This window comes from Peromyscus californicus, unplaced genomic scaffold (assembly GCF_007827085.1).
Source record: "Peromyscus californicus insignis strain IS unplaced genomic scaffold, ASM782708v3 Scaffold_15__1_contigs__length_86483966, whole genome shotgun sequence".
Classification (NCBI taxonomy): Eukaryota; Metazoa; Chordata; class Mammalia; order Rodentia; family Cricetidae; genus Peromyscus; species Peromyscus californicus.
Genome location: NW_026294447.1, coordinates 53,416,998 through 53,432,939, shown reverse-complemented (window position 1 = coordinate 53,432,939; position 15,942 = coordinate 53,416,998). Strand labels below are relative to the sequence as shown.

Genomic DNA, 15,942 nt, shown 5'->3' with positions numbered 1-15,942 from the left:
GTTGGCCTGAGTACCACAGCTCAGAATAGAGGGTGAAAAAATAATTTCACAAATTCATATCGTTTTAGTGGTCACATTCATTTTTTTAAGCAAAGCAGTTTAGATTTATATTGTAGCAAATGTTTTTTGATTTGAAGTGGAAGTAGAGAGAGAAACTATTATAAAACCATCCTGTAGTTTTTAATGGTAAAGGTTTTTTTTAAATAATTTTGTCTGTTTTTATATTATGTTCATAGTTGAAAAGATAATGTTCTTTCTACATCTGGAATTTCATTTTGTTGGTTTCAAAGTCAGGCTACCATATTTTGAACTCTGTCAGCTAAATGGAAGGCCTCTCTGGTCGGCGCACGAGGGCTCGTCCTTGCAGGGTCAGGCCACTCAGTTGACGTTTTGCATGGTGGACATCAATTTTAACTTTATCCATGTTCAGAATTCTTCACTTACAGATTTATACTGGATAAAGGTCATTTTGTAACTTAGAAAATGAACATTCAAAGAGCATGTTTGACTTTGTTTATATGATTAAATAACTTATTTTATGTTAATTGAAAACAAATGGCCATGATTTTTTAAAGTTGCCTTTTAGTATTTGTGGTTGTCATTTGAAATTATCCATAACCCTTGCTTTTATTGAGTTTCAAACCCTTTTAAAAACAGCAGCTCTGTCTCTCCTCCCTTCCCGTTCCCCGTTTCAGACAAAAGACCGCTTGCTGGCTAACGGTAAACTAGGTGAGCACTGTGAGGAAGAGGAGGAGGAGGAGGAGGAGGAGGAGCTGCCGTGGAGGACTCCCAAGGAGGAGGCTGAGGATGAAGACGACTTTCTGGAGTATGATCAGGAGCACATCCAGTTTATAGACAGCATGTTAATGGGGTCAGGAGCCTTTGTGAAGAAAATTTCTCTTTCTCCTTTTTCCACCTCTGATTCTGCTTATGAATGGAAAATGCCCAAAAAGTCCTCCTTAGGCAGTATGCCGTTTTCCTCAGACCTTGAGGATTTTGACTACAGCTCTTGGGATGCAATGTGCTATCTGGATCCTAGCAAAGCCGTGGAAGAGGATGACTTTGTGGTAGGTTTCTGGAATCCGTCAGAAGAAAACTGTGGCGCGGACACAGGGAAGCAGTCCATTTCTTACGACTTGCACACGGAGCAGTGCATTGCCGACAAAAGCATAGCGGACTGTGTGGAGGCCCTGCTGGGCTGCTACTTAACCAGCTGCGGGGAGAGGGCTGCTCAGCTTTTCCTCTGCTCGCTGGGCCTGAAGGTGCTCCCCGTCATCAAAAGGACCAGCCGGGACAAGGCCCTGGACCCTGCTCGGGAGAACTCGGGCAGCCAACAAAAGAGCCTTTTAGGGAGCTGTGCTGCCGCTGCAGCTGGCCCACGCTCCTCTGCAGGGAAAGACTTGGAGTACGGCTGCCTGAAGATCCCACCAAGGTGTATGTTTGACCATCCAGATGCAGAGAAAACCCTGAACCACCTGATATCTGGGTTTGAAAATTTTGAGAAGAAAATCAACTACAGATTCAAAAATAAGGCTTACCTTCTGCAGGCTTTTACACATGCCTCCTACCACTACAACACTATCACTGGTAAGGAGCCCGATGAGGAGGAGACTTTGTGTAGTGCATTGCTCTGGCCGTGCACAAATAAATCCATGCATGCAGTCTTAGCGTCAGTGTGCATGGCAGGGGGAGGAGGTCACAGAAATAGAACTCTTTATGCTTCCTGTCACTGAGGAGTAGGAATGCTGGGGGACTGTGACAGTTGGGTGTGGCTTTTATATCTTCTCACACATGGTATCTTCCATGCTGCATGATTAGAAACCGAAGGCCAGGGGTTTTGCTCTTTCCCATCTTTTCCTACCTAAATACCTTTCTTGGGCTTAGTCTTTGCTGCTTTAGCTTCTTGACTTACTCATATAGTCAGGATGTATTTCCACGTCTCTTTGTTGTTCCTAGACAAAAGGCACCTCTCTTCTGGTCTGTTGAAATCTAAAGAGGAGAAGATTAAACAGAACTATCCTGTAGGAAGGGCTTGTTACTATTGTGCTGTGGCTATCTGTTTCTTTATTTAGTAGTCTTCTAATAACTAAGACAATAAGTCCCCAGAACCAGTTAGCTTCAGCTTGTGGACCCACATAAAATTATTTTGCTTTTTATGTAAGAATATCAGACATATCAAAGGAAAATAAAAGGCTTATAGTTTGGATAGTAAAAGCTGTGTAGGTTAAGGCCATTTACAAAATATAAACCTAAAAGTGATGTTCTGAACTAAAGCCAGCTTTTCGGCGTGGAGTGGAAATCTCACGGGTTCCCTACATTGCTAGAAATTGTGAGGCCTGGATTCCAGCACAGCTTGGCTCTTTTGGCCCCCTTCACCAAATGGGTACTCTAGAACAGGTACAGGTCACTCTGTTCCAGCCTCACTTTTCTCAGCTCAGTGGTTTCTTTTAATGGCTCTGAGGAAATCAGGGCACTAGTCAGGACTGGTAGCTCTTTTCATTCTGACAAGCACCCCTTTTTGTCTGGGGATTTTGCTCTAGCACAACTCTTCTTCCTTAGTCCCTTGGTTTATGTCAGGTTCAGTGTGTGTAGTTAGAGTTGAAGAGTACTGTTTGCCCTGCTGTTATCTCATGTGCCGTGTAACCATAGTGTTAAGGAATTACATCACCTAGTACACATTCTCGAGTGTGAGGACACGCTGCCTTGATGGTAATGCACAGAAGGTGTGTGTGCCAGCTGTGGCTTTACTGAGATGCCACCATGTGATAGAGACTCAGGAGTGATGCCCAGTGCCTGTCTGGCTAATAGAGTGCCCAGGGAAAGTGGTGCTGTGACTGATTGTGTCTGGAAAGTGGCTTTATCCCCTCCAAAACAAGCATATTATTTGGGCACTTGAAGATTATATGACCCAATTTATATATAAGAAATAAGCTTTCAGTTGCCATTAAAACTTAACTTCCAGGCGCATTAGCAAGTATGTTTCCAATAGTTTCATTGAGGAAGGTAAATGAAAATGTTTCTCGGTAGAAGTCTCGAAAGGAGCCTGGGACTGCAACTTTTCCATCTGCTCCCACGCAGACAGAGTATGCAGAAAGTGCATGTGCTCATGCAGGCTCACCGTTGCACTTTGGATCTCTGCGCAGATTGTTACCAGCGCTTAGAATTCCTGGGAGATGCGATTTTGGACTACCTCATAACCAAGCACCTTTATGAAGACCCACGGCAGCATTCCCCAGGGGTCCTGACTGACCTGCGCTCTGCCCTGGTCAACAACACCATCTTTGCATCATTGGCTGTGAAGTATGACTACCACAAGTACTTTAAAGCCGTCTCTCCCGAGCTCTTCCATGTCATTGACGACTTTGTACAGTTTCAGCTTGAGAAGAACGAGATGCAAGGGATGGACTCTGAGGTTAGTGCTGTTTAAACTTTGAACTCAGTGCTGAGGGAAGCAGCCAACTGTGAGTTTGGGCAGTCTGAGCTCTGACTCATGGCTGTCCAGAGGGATAGTTACAGGCCAGGGCCAGGGTGCCCACGTGCTACGTGATCTCCAAGCAGAACTGAGAATGACTTGCCTCACTCAGGTAGACCTTTGCGAATTGGCTGCCCACTCCATGGACCGAGTGGTCGTTCAGGCGAGGAGGCTGGGTTTTCAGTTACTTCAGTGAGGCTCCTGCAGCAGGTATAGAAAGTTGTAGAAGGGCGCCTCCTCCCATGCCCCAAAGTGGCCTTCGCTTCTCTGACATCACAGGATGATCTGTCTGTTCCTGTCTTTTCTAAATGGGTCAGAAATATGTGGTAACATCGCAGGTAAGCCTCACAAATGTACACTTGCATTGTTTGAAATGGGAACTCCTGTTTGTAAGCTTTGGACAATGGGAGGCATCTGCTGCTCTTCAGTGCTGCCTGGCTCAAACATGTGCATGCTGCACTGCTCTGCTCCGTAAGCAGGCAGGGATACTGCTCAACTGCCCTGTCTCCTCTGCACCCAGAGGCCAAGGAGCTTCCATCCTAGTCGAGGGCTTTGCTCTCAGCTCGCTGTTCTGACTTTCATTTTGACTGCCTCATTTGCAATTGCCCTAAACCGTTAAAGGGTAGTGAGTTTCTGAGCTTTCTGTGGGAACGGAGAGAGTCTGGGGTTGAAGCTCTAGCAACCACGACAGGGCTAATGCTCCCCACTGGGGAGCTCAGGCAGCAGCGAGCACACTTCTAACTCCTAGTTGAATTCTTTACAAATACTTAAGCTCTAAGTTTGTGGACTGTACTAAAATTCAAGTTCTCTTTTGATGCCAGTGAGGCATATTGGCTCTGTTAGTTTTTCTTCATTCCTTTATTGCCCTTTGTCTGTATCAACATGTATAGAAGCAGCACCGCTTGCTGCACATATCACCATCTGGCTTTTCTCACTGAGCTGTTTTTTCTTAAGGAAGTCTCTAGCTTTCTGGACCTTAGCTTCCTTAGCTGTAAAGAGAAAGAATTAAACCTGTCAGGCTTGAGATTGTCTTTATATCCCAGAGCCATGGGATATGAGTAATGAGCATCTTATAAAAGCCAGTATTTGAATATATTGAATAATTTGTGTACAAATTAAAACTTTTCCCTTTTCTTCTCTTCCACAATAATTTGTGCTTTGTTGCTGTTCTTGGAAGAAGATACAAGTAAACAACAACAACAAAAATTGAAGTTGTCTGTTTATGTGGTCCTCATATAGTCAGCATTAGCATTTGGTGATATGCTGTTGCTAATGTGTCCAGACTCAATGTCCATAGAGATGCTGGTGTGCTGCATGCTGCATCAGATCTTTCACTTGACGTGCTGTGCAGCTCTGAGGACCAGCTGCCATCGTGACTTGTGCTGATCACACACTTAACTTGAGATGGCTCGTTTCTTTAAATGACCCTTCTAAAGGGATAGTTAAGTAGGTTTTAGTTAAGACATTTAGTGAATATGAGTATGATACGTAGGCTTATAGATGCACTTAGTTATTGCTAGAGGTAGGATTGCAGCATTGAAGAGTTGTGGCCTCTACATAGGGAAGGTTTTATTCCTCTGATTGAAGTAGACGCTGTATCAGCTCTGCTGTCATAGTGTATGCACGTTTTAGTGACAGGGAACCTGGAGAGAAAGGGCTTCAGAAAGGATGTCTTTGCCCCCAAAGTGGCAGTCTCCACCCTCATCCCTGCACTGTTGCTCTTGCTGGATGCTAAGAGAAGGATGCTCGCATAAGGGCAGTTCTTTGGTGACAGGTGGTTTGAAAACATTTAACTTCTAGTTCTGTGTTAAAACCTAAATTCTGTTTTAATTTAGAAGTATTTTTTCCTTTGCTGGGGATCAGTTACTTGTCTCTTTTCTTTTTTGTTTTTGATGAGGTGGTTTGGGGATACCCACTGCCATGAAGCAGGCATGCCATGGGTCCTAGATACTCTTGTTCAATGTCAAAAGTCAACCAAGAAAAAACAGTCTATGGACAGCCTTTGAAAGTGCCTTTTTTCTGACAAGTCACTTCTCTTCAATAGCTTAGGAGATCCGAGGAGGATGAAGAGAAAGAAGAGGATATCGAAGTCCCCAAGGCCATGGGGGACATCTTTGAGTCTCTGGCTGGTGCCATTTATATGGACAGTGGGATGTCTCTGGAGGTGGTCTGGCAGGTGTACTACCCGATGATGCGGCCACTAATAGGTACAGTGCTGGCTCATTCCCCTGGGCATAGTCTGTAAGAACACTATTTAAAATGCTTCCAGGGCTTTGGTCACATAGAATCTTTCATTTTGATTATAGAAAAGTTTTCTGCAAATGTGCCGCGTTCTCCAGTGAGAGAATTGCTTGAGATGGAACCAGAAACCGCCAAGTTTAGGTAAGTATGGAATGTGCCTGAAAAACTACTATAACTGAAAACAAGAGTTCTCAAGAAACCATAACTACTGACTCCCAGAGCATCTGCTCGGACGTGCTATGACCTAGTTTCCATTTTTGGTCTGATTGACTGCTCTTTCCCTTTTTGTTTTTATAAAGCAAAGCTGAATGAAGGAAGAAAGAGCTGCCTGTGTTGACAGTGTGCGATAAGCCTGGTGCACGGTCCGCTCATAAGAGGGACGCTCAGCCCAGGAGGGCTAGAGGTGCTGACTGACAATAATAACAAATACCTCTGACTTCTAATTCAAACTGTCTGGTTTTTGCAGCCCAGCGGAGAGAACTTACGATGGGAAGGTCAGAGTCACCGTGGAAGTGGTGGGGAAGGGGAAATTTAAAGGTGTCGGCCGGAGCTACAGGATCGCAAAGTCTGCTGCAGCAAGAAGAGCCCTCCGCAGCCTCAAAGCTAACCAGCCTCAGGTTCCTAACAGCTGAAGCCTCCAGATGCGCAGGCAGCAAGATGGTGAACCAGGATCGCAGAGACTCATCAGAGGATGATTCAGAGTTGACACAGAGCAGAATAATTGAAGGCAGAAGTTAAAGTTTGATAACGAGATAGATAACAGAATAAAACTTTTAATATGTGTATAAACTTTTTGGAACTAATTGTAGTTTTAGTTTTTTGCGCAAACACAATCTTGTCTTCTTTCCCACTTCTGCTCTGTTTAAATCACAAGAGTGCTTTAATGCCGGCATTTAGCAAGTGTTTGAAGTCATTCTGACGGGTTCTTTTGTTGTTGTTTTGGATTTTGCATTAATTTCTGTCGACTTTGCTTGCTGTTAAGAGGCCATGGAGCTTAACCCTCTAGCAGTCCTAGACCTGGGTAGAGTCCTGGCCTTGCGTCCCCCACACTAGTGCCTGTCCTGCAGCAGTTGTCGAGCCCAGCACAACCGTGTGAACAGTTGGGACACACCCGTGCTGTCGGGCAGAGCAGACCCCGGGAGCTGTTGCACTATAGGAAGGGCCAGTTTGGAGTCAGTGTTGGCTGTTGATGAGTCAAGGCCAGGTTTTCTGAAGCCCCATAGTGCTGCATAGAGAGGGTTCTTGCCTTAAAGTAGACACTTGATGGTTTTCTTCCTTTTTGGTCTTTTGGGAACAGATTCTTTTGCTTTTCCCTTTGTCTTATTATACATTAGATGAGACGGAGTGACGCAGCTCACTCGAGGGCTTGCAGCAGAACTGTTGCAGGTAGGATTTCCGTCACACGTGTACAGACACTGAAGACAGTCTGAAAGCCAGAGTGAGTAGTCCGGGTTTTTAAAACACCATCATAGGCAGGATATGTGACTAGGTGCCCAGTTTTCCTCAGACCTTCCTGCCAGGTCGTCCAGTGGTAGAAATGCGTGCCTAGTCGGCTGTTGCTCTAACAAAAGGACCCTGAGATGCAATATGCCTAGAGGTGCTGCAGGTTTGTAGTGGAGCTGAGGTTCCTTTAGAGGAGCAGAGCAGGACGTCTCCTCCTGCTCCTGTCCACATCCCGACCGCCCACCGTGTTGCCTGCATTCCCAAAGCTGTGCCATTTATGCTTGGGTTGCAAGTCACTCGCTTAGATAATATGGGTCATTAGTTCCATCTCAGAATCAAAGGAACAAAAGCTTTTTAGGCATTGCTGAAGCTTCTTGATTAGGCTGTAGGCACTCTTCACTCACACACCTCAATTTCCCTCCTTTGCGTGCGTTTTCCCAGTTGGTGCTATGTTTATGTATCATGCTTGAAGTTTAATTTTTTGCACTGTGACTATAATACCTCTTAATTTACATTTTTAAATGCTATATGGGTTGGTCATACCCTCCCACCGACATAACAGTGGAGGTTTGCTGCAATTCGCCCTATTATGCTTGAAGTCTCAGCAAGCTGAGCCAGGGTGGCTCTGACTTCCCACACATCCTTCTGAGGCTGATGCTTCATGTAATGCTGCACTTAGGGTTAAATTACATTTGTTTTGCTGTGCACCGTCCACCCGAAAGAGACACCCGTGTGTGTGTGTGTGTGTGTGTGTGTGTGTGTGTGTGTGTGTGTGTGTGTACAGAAGTTGTGGGCCCCACTTTCTAAGGAACCTCAAGTGAAGGGGATAGTGAATTTCTCCAGGATCATTTGTTGGCACTGATTTTAAATTGAGATCTAAATTATTAAGTGAGTTTTTGAGGAAATTAATTTGGGTGACTTGTTTTAAATATTTAATTCTGATTTGAGATTGTAGTTGTCTGTTTGATTTAAAACATCCCCTTTCCCCCATGCACACACACAAACCTTAATGCAAGACATCATAGCAAGTTCAAACCAGGTGATGCTTTGAATGTTGTAGCTGGAACTGTACAGTCAGACAGTCGGGGTGGGATTTGGGGAGGTGGAGTGTGTTGTCTTATCACAGTGTCCTGGTGATTTCTAAACTACCTGATTCTCTGCATTGTGACTCATGCGTTTACCCGTGTTGTGAGATGCTCTTTCATCCTGGCACCAAAATTAGATTGTTTCACAGTTCCGATTCCTGGTGGGAGAAAAATGCCTCAATATATTTTGTAACCATAAGGAGAGTATTTTTTGTTAATATTAAAACGTTCAGAGTTGGATATGATTAGATCATCCATTCTCAGGGCTCAGATATCCTGCCATTATTCAGAATGTTTTATCAACAGCAAACTTGGGCTGTTTTCACTTTTTTTCTTGTTGGATGAAAGTACCTGATAATTTGACTCACAGTTTGAAGCATTCTGTGATTCACCCAGAGACCAAGTTGAAAGAACGAAAAGTGTGAGTTAGACAAATGGTCAGGAATGCTCCTGTGTGCTGGAGTTCCCCCACTGTCACCTCGCTTGATGACTGTGTGGGCCGCCTCTGCCAGTGCAGCAGAGTGGGGAGAAGACGGTCAGCGCCTGTAAAGGCTGACGAGGTCCACTGGAGGAAGCAGCTGCATGGGTCCTCCTGCAGCTGCATGGGAGCTCGCTGGCGTGCTGCAGCATGTCCTCTGTGGCCCACTTTGCAGTCCCAGCCATGCTGTCTGTGTGCTCTGTCCTCTGTTCTGTCCATGCTGCACCTGCAAGGGCGGGGTTTGGTATGCTCTAGCTGGTTTAATCCAGAGGAGGAGACACGGTTGGGCCTCGCTGCAGTTCTGATTTCCAAGTTTGATAAGATACTGTGATGCCTGCAGCGTGTCACACACTTGCACAACTTAAGTATTATTTTGTCTGTGGCATTTTTTTCTATTTGTAAAGTGAAAGCATGGCAGAAATTTGTTGACTGAACACTTAATTATGCTTTTAAAGTGTTTTGGTTACATTTCTTGTTTTCGTTTGTATTATGTGAAATGATTAAATTTAGAATGGCCTCTATCTAACACTCCTATAATTATCCTTTAAAATACAGATGTTTTTATTTTCTTGACAGTAGCCCGCCCTTAGAAAGATGCAGACATGTTGTGTAATTAGCAGGGACTTAGGCTGCCTTGTTCTGCTGTTCAGTTCCTGTGTGCAGTCACTCACCAGCAGCCACTGGGCAGGGCTGCAGAACACCGAGAACAGTCAAAAACCCATAACCACCCGGTTTGCTTGTCGGGGTCTGTTGATTTAAAACTATTCCTTGCTCAGTGAAGGCATCTAATCCTTCTGCACAAACTTACGCTAGCAAACTGGGGCCTTGCACCTTTACTTCACAGACCTGAGCTGAGCCTACATTCTCGTCCTTAGCTGATTGCATGTCTGCAGGGCCATTCAGGTTTTGTGTGTCTCCTCTGTGCTTGATTTAACAACATCCAAGAACCTCTAGTTCCCACCTGCTGATTACTTTTCTGGAATTTAATTATTTCTCAATAAATTTTGTATTTTATATTGTACATGAGACATTTTAAAGCTATGTTTAAGACCAAGGATAGTTAAAATGATTGTAAAAGTTGTGTGTCTGGCATGGAGACCGTGTGCTGTCCACTAGCAGGGAAAATGATCACCTCAAACTAATTTGCGTATATTATTTTAATCACTTTTTTTTCCTTGTTCTTTTTTTTTTTTTTTTTTGAACAACCACAGACAGTTTAAATGTTACAGATGCCCCCAGAATTCACCTCAGCTGCTGGTTCTGTAGCAGAAGTGCGGAGGTGAATGGGAAGAACACGTCTGCCTTTGCTGTAAACAAAGGGAAATGACTAAGGTGAAGTCAGACTGACAGTTCCCGCTGACGATAAACCATGGCCATCACATGCTGCAGCATTTTAAAGAGACATAGTTCGTGCACACGGCTGTCACTACAGACCTGCGGTCAGCACCTTACGGATCACACTTACCTTAGTTGGGTTTTTTTTGTTGTTGTTTTGTTTTCATTTTTCTTTTTAATAATTGTAGCCAATAAAGTTATGGTCTGTTCACTTTGTGTCTTTTTATTTTTTCTTTTTTGTTTTAATGTTTTGTTACTTAATGCAATATGAACAGGTAAGCTGTGGTAGCAGTAGTGGTCTTGGAAGGTTTTCATCCCATAGGGAAGCTCGTGAGTTATATATTTTAATAAGATTGTGTTCAAGTTCTGCTTCATGTTCTAAGAAATGGCACAGTTGTCTTTTTTAAGACCTGTGTAATAGCAGTGTGCTTTGCTGAAGTCCCACCATGCTGGTTGATGTGCTCCAACTCCTGGATTGTCTATGACATATTTGACATGTTCCTTATTGAATTTGGTTATTTTGAAACAAAGTGGATAGAATGTTCACTTCCAAATCCTGAGAACACATTTCCAGCATTGTTGGTTAAGTGAAAATTTTACTAGTTTAAGCTTTTAACATTTCTGAAAGTTGGTAACATGAGGGAAGATCACCAAGCTGAGAGGAGATGATAAGTGGGTAAGATGTAGTTTCCTTTCAGATTTCTTAGAACATTTTATCAGCAATTAGCATGCCCTTACCACTTTCACAGGGTAGCATGCTAAGTATACACTCACATGTTCCTTTTGAATAAAAACTATCAGATTTGAGAATATTCTGTCAGGGTTGCCTTGTAATTCATAAAGTGCATTCAACCAGTAGTCACTTACGTGTACATCATATGCATGTGTGACACCTAGAGAGTCACCTACCTGGTGAAGTTAATGTCATAAGCATTTTAGAAAGGTTCCTCAGTAGCTGCTCCTTGGCAGATCTTTGTGATGTACCTGGTTCTTGCTGATAGAAAGGAAGCCATAATTTCTACCTCTGGAGCATATGGACATGCATGAATTTGGGTTCTGAATTCTCAAGTCTAGAAAGTGCAGAGTCAACTTCTAGAATTGGTATAAAACAAGCTGACAAGCTGAGTAGCTTCCGTCCCACTAATGTGAGCCTCTAGGCTTCTCTCACCTGCCAGGCTATGTGTGATACATGGGAAATTCTCTGAGCTGCTCAGACTTCATCAGTCCTGCAGTGGATACTACATTGGCTTCAAGGACTTAAGCTAAGGGCTCATGGGCCTGTGATGGGTAAGGTGCAGAGATGGACTAGGTGTCAGGCCTGTGCTAAAGTCCACATTTACACTCTCTTCCCTGACAGTCATTAAGGCAGCTTCAGGTGGCCTGGCTTCTGCACTGGGTGGCCAGCTGGCTTGCCTGGCTGTAGGGTAAAGAAGGGTTCTGCAAAAGCCTGGATATCAGTCTCCATGTGTCTGTAAGTCCCTCCTAGATGCCTGTTATTAGAACAGCCCCCCCCCCCCCCCAGATAGGCTGATGAAGCTTGGAGAAGGGAGCAGTGAGCTGGAGATGGTGCTAAGTGTCACCTGGGTCTGCATCCCCTAAAACTGGTTAAAGTAAACCTGTCAAGGATTCTGACAAAGAGCTAAGTAATGCAAGCAGAAGGGGCACCAGTTGGTTGACGGGAGGGGAGTAAAGATAGTGGTCCCTTCCACTTAGAGAGTGAGCAACACTGACTTCAGGTCCAAAGTGCAGAACACACGCACACACAAGAGGCATGCATGTGCATGTGCACCCCACAGCAGAAGCACAGTACGTCCACGGTGGCATTCTCGCCCTGTAGAGCGAACGGCATGTATTCTGCTTCTGTTAACTGTCTCAAGTTCTCATGGCAGAAGTTGGGGTGATGATGTTTGGCATACAAAGAGCAGAATCTAACTAGGAAGGCACTAGCTGGTGAAGTGGGGCTATTCACATCTCCAAATGTTTTCTGGCATTTCTGAGAAATTAATTTTTGAGTTGCTCACATTCAACATCCCCTGTTTGGCTTTGTTTTGAAGTTTGGCTTGCCTCCAGCCTCACTTCTCTTGGCGTGTAAATCTGCCTTGTGGAGTGGAGATGAGTGGATTCTAGAGATGCCCATAGATGTGATATGCATAAATTAGAAGTGTGCTGCTTTGTTAGTGACATTTGGGTGGTTGTGAAATGAATTAGAGTTCTTTGCAGAGCTTTTCGGGTTACATTACATTACGCCTTAGTGCACTGAGCCCGAGAGATGGCTGCATTTCTCTAACTTCTTTGACCACACTCTCAGTGGCATCCTGAGTAGTGTTCAGGATGTGCCCAGGCAAGGTCAAACAGCTCTGAAGTAGTTTGGGATCCCCACCTTGGTACTTTCACACCACAGAGTGGCCAGGTGCCCTGTAATTGAGCTAGAAGGGGACCCATTTCTGGTGCAGCGAGCCCTCATGAAGCAGAGGTTCTACTGAATAGGTTCTATATAAAAACCAGTCTCCCTGCATTGCCACATTGACCCTGACTGTCACAAAGACTGTAACCATGCCCCATGAAGGTTGTTTCCCTTGGAGGAACTGCACCTGACCCAGCTCAGAGTGAGAGATGGTGTCTTCTTCCCATTAGTTCCACTCTGCAGTTCCCAGGAGCCCCATGTATTCACTGCCAGCCCTAACTGAGACTTCACACCCCACCATCTCACCCCAACCCCCAGCTGCCTCCTGAACTCAACCCCTCCTCAGCTGGGGCCGCTGCTCTGGGACCGTATGAACACCTCACACCCCACTGGCACCGTCTCATCACATAGCCGATCCTCTCAGGTGCAGAGAAAGGGTCACCCACCCCGTCCATGTTCCAGGCTTCGAGCTGTGCACAGCTGAAATGCAGTGTTCTTTCTTGTTCGGTGGTCTCCATTCCCTCTGTGTGAATGGTTCCTGGGGAGATGCACCATAGGGGGACCAGGACAACCAGCACGGTTAACTTGCTAGTATTTTAAACAATGTTTTTGCCAGAGGAAGTGAGAACTGGACCCTTCTAAGTATCAGTGCATTGCAGGCTTGGGGAAGAGTAGGGCCTCCTGGCCAGTTGGACACAAATTAGACGTCTAGAAATGAGAGGAACCGGTAGAGAACTGTCTCAAAATTCTTGGCTCTTAAAGCTTTGGTCTGGATGGGTACTGCATCTTGTAGCTGGTGTCTCTCCTTTTTACTCTGTCTGCCTAGCAGCTCAGTTCACTTCTTAAAAGGGAGACACAGCAGTGAATAACATGATCCTGACCTAGTCGTGGGCAGTGACGTCCTGTGGAAAACGAGTTATAGACAAGTCAATAGACATTACCATATGAGAACGAAGCAGTTCTATGGGTAGTCACTTCTCGCTTTCCTGTTATTCCCATTCCGGCCTCAATCCTGTTGTGTAGAAACATCTGGGCTGTTGTTCTCTTGCTGTGGATTCTTTGGGGGAATGGATCTGGGCAGCAGGCAAGCACAAGAGGCTTCTATTGGTCTCAGATGTATTGATGAAGCAGCTCCTGAGCTGGGCAGGAGCTGACCGGGATGAGTGGAGCAGGCCTGAAGCAGGCTGCATCCCTCAGGCTCTGCTTCAAACTTCACACTTGATTTTGCTGGTCTGTCCCGTGGAGGCATGTGTGAAGTAGGTACAGCCCAAGTTGGTGCCTGCTCTGTGCAGCTTGTGGTGACAGCAGGCCTGGCTCCCCATGCTTCAAAGGTATTGTGCTCCCAGCTCTCCGTTCTGCCCCCACGCAGTAGAGGCAGGTGGCTTAATGGAAAGGAGTGAGCTTTCTGAGTCTTGTTGTTGTTTGTTTAGTTTTGCTTGAGGGCTGTAAGGCTGCTTTAGATTTTGTTTGGTGGTTAGGTTTGTACCAGAGTGTGCTTGTGTGTGCATGAGCTTGTGTGTGCATGAGCAGGTGTGTGCATGAGCTTGTGTGTGCATGAGCAGGTGTGTGCATGAGCTTGTGTGTGCATGAGCTTGTGTATGCATGAGTAGGTGTGTGCATGAGCTTGTGTATGCATGAGTAGGTTGTGCATGAGCATGTGTGTGCATGAGCTTGTGTGTGCATGAGGTTGTGTGTGCATGAGCATGTGTGTGGAGGCCGGGATAAAGCTTAGGCATCATTCTTCAGGCACCGTCTACCTATTTTGAAACAAGGTCTCTCACAGACCTGCAAGTTGCTGAGTAGTGTGGGCTGGACAGCAAGCCCCTGCCTCCACTTCCCCAGCACTGGGGGCTTAAGCATTTTACATGGGTCCTGGGGATTCAACTCAGGTCCTGAAGTTGCATGGCAAGCACTTTACTAACAGAGCCTTCTCCACAGCCCTTGTTGGCTAGTTTTTCAATTATATTCACCTATTCTGGTATGAAGGGCTGAGTCAGTCTCTCCAGTAAGCCAGAATGCCAGTTTGTGGTCTGGTTTATAAATGGAAGATGGAGTCTCTCCAGAACTGAAGCTCTCAGAGACCACTGGTGTTGATGAAGTGGAGGTGCTGACAACCAGCAGGCATCTCTGGAGATCTAGAATATCTGAGGCCCACACATGTCCCAGGACACCTTAACTTTAACCCCCCAGATCCAGAGAGAGATAGAGAAACAATGGAGAGCATGAAAATCATGCCTGGGGAGCCCTGCTCTGCCACTCTTCAGCTAGGTTTTGGACCTCTTGGAGTTCTGTCTCCTTGTCTGTACAGTGGAGTTGGCCCAGGAGGCACACTCACAGTTGATAAGGACTGATCAGGATACAGTACCAGAAGACTTAACAAGGTGTCTTAGTCAAAGTTCTATTGCTGTGAAGAGACACCATGACCATGGTAATAATTTCCTCTTATAAAGAAAAACATTTCATTGGGGCTGGCTAACAGGTTCAGAAGTTCAGTGCATTGTCGGCATGGCAGGAAGCATGGTGGCATGCAGCCAGACATGGTGCTGGAGAAGGAGCTGAGACTTCTACATCCTGATCCGAAGGCAGTAGGGAGAGAGAAACAGTGGGCCTGGCTTGAGCATTTGAAAGCTCAAAGCCCGCGCCCGGTGACACACTTCCTCCAACAAGACCACACCTAATCCTTTCTCAAGTAGCACCAATTCCTAATGGCCAAGCATTCAAATCTATGAGCCTATGGGGGCCGTCCCTATTCAAGCCACCACACAAGGAGGAAGACATGCTATGTTTTGAGGGACAAACAGTTCTTCACACAGAGGACTTCACACAGTAGTTAATGCCACTGTGATGGGGGTCATCTTTTCAGTAGGCTGCTCACTGTGCTTATGGTTGCTAATTGTCATTTTGGCAGAATGCAGCATCACCTGGAAGGCATGCCTGCAAGGGATTCCATCAACTGATGTGGAAAGACCCATTTTAATTGTGAGTGAGACCATTCCTTGATCACAGGGGTCCCGACTGAATAAAACAGGGGAAGCGAGTTGAGCCCTAGCATACATTCGTCTTCTGTTTCTTGACTGTGGACGTCACATGGCCAGCTGCTTCAGGCTCCTTCCTGCCGTGCTCGACTGCACGCTTGAACTGTGAGCCAGAACAAACCCTTTACCTATGGGCTGCCTTTTACCCAAAGTATTCTAGCAAAAAGAACAAGTATCAAAACACTTATTTTTTTTTTAATGAAAGGCTGTGCACACTCTGAAGATGCCATGTATGATAGAATAAAGAACTGACTTCTTTCCTGGCAGGATTGGGGGTTGAGTGTGGGGCCTTGTGCATGCTAGGCAAGAGCTCTGCCGCTGAGCTGCACCACCAGCTCAAAACCAAATGATTTCTGAAGAATTATTCAAAGGTGCTTGCTCACTAAAAATCTTTGAAATCAATTTCTACATTTCCCCCCCAAAGTTGCGATTTCAGTGTGGGCAATTGC

General features: G+C 45.4%; 1 protein-coding gene across 6 annotated transcripts in view; it reads left to right on the top strand.

Annotated features, from left to right (window-relative positions):
• The window catches only part of Dicer1 (dicer 1, ribonuclease III), a 66,861-nt gene extending 56,596 nt beyond the window's left edge, over window positions 1–10,265 (top strand). For 5 of the 6 annotated variants that reach the window (XM_052738872.1, XM_052738875.1, XM_052738873.1 and 2 more), the window contains 5 exons: window positions 696–1,587; window positions 3,144–3,412; window positions 5,517–5,679; window positions 5,779–5,854; window positions 6,180–10,265. In XM_052738872.1, the coding sequence (XP_052594832.1) occupies window positions 696–1,587; window positions 3,144–3,412; window positions 5,517–5,679; window positions 5,779–5,854; window positions 6,180–6,345 (1,566 nt within the window). In that variant the 3' untranslated portion in view covers window positions 6,346–10,265. Of the gene's footprint in view, window positions 1–695; window positions 1,588–3,078; window positions 3,413–5,516; window positions 5,680–5,778; window positions 5,855–6,179 lie in introns of those variants that run through there. The other variant, XM_052738878.1, reaches the window with a different exon arrangement.
• Window positions 10,266–15,942: the final 5,677 nt, after the last annotated feature.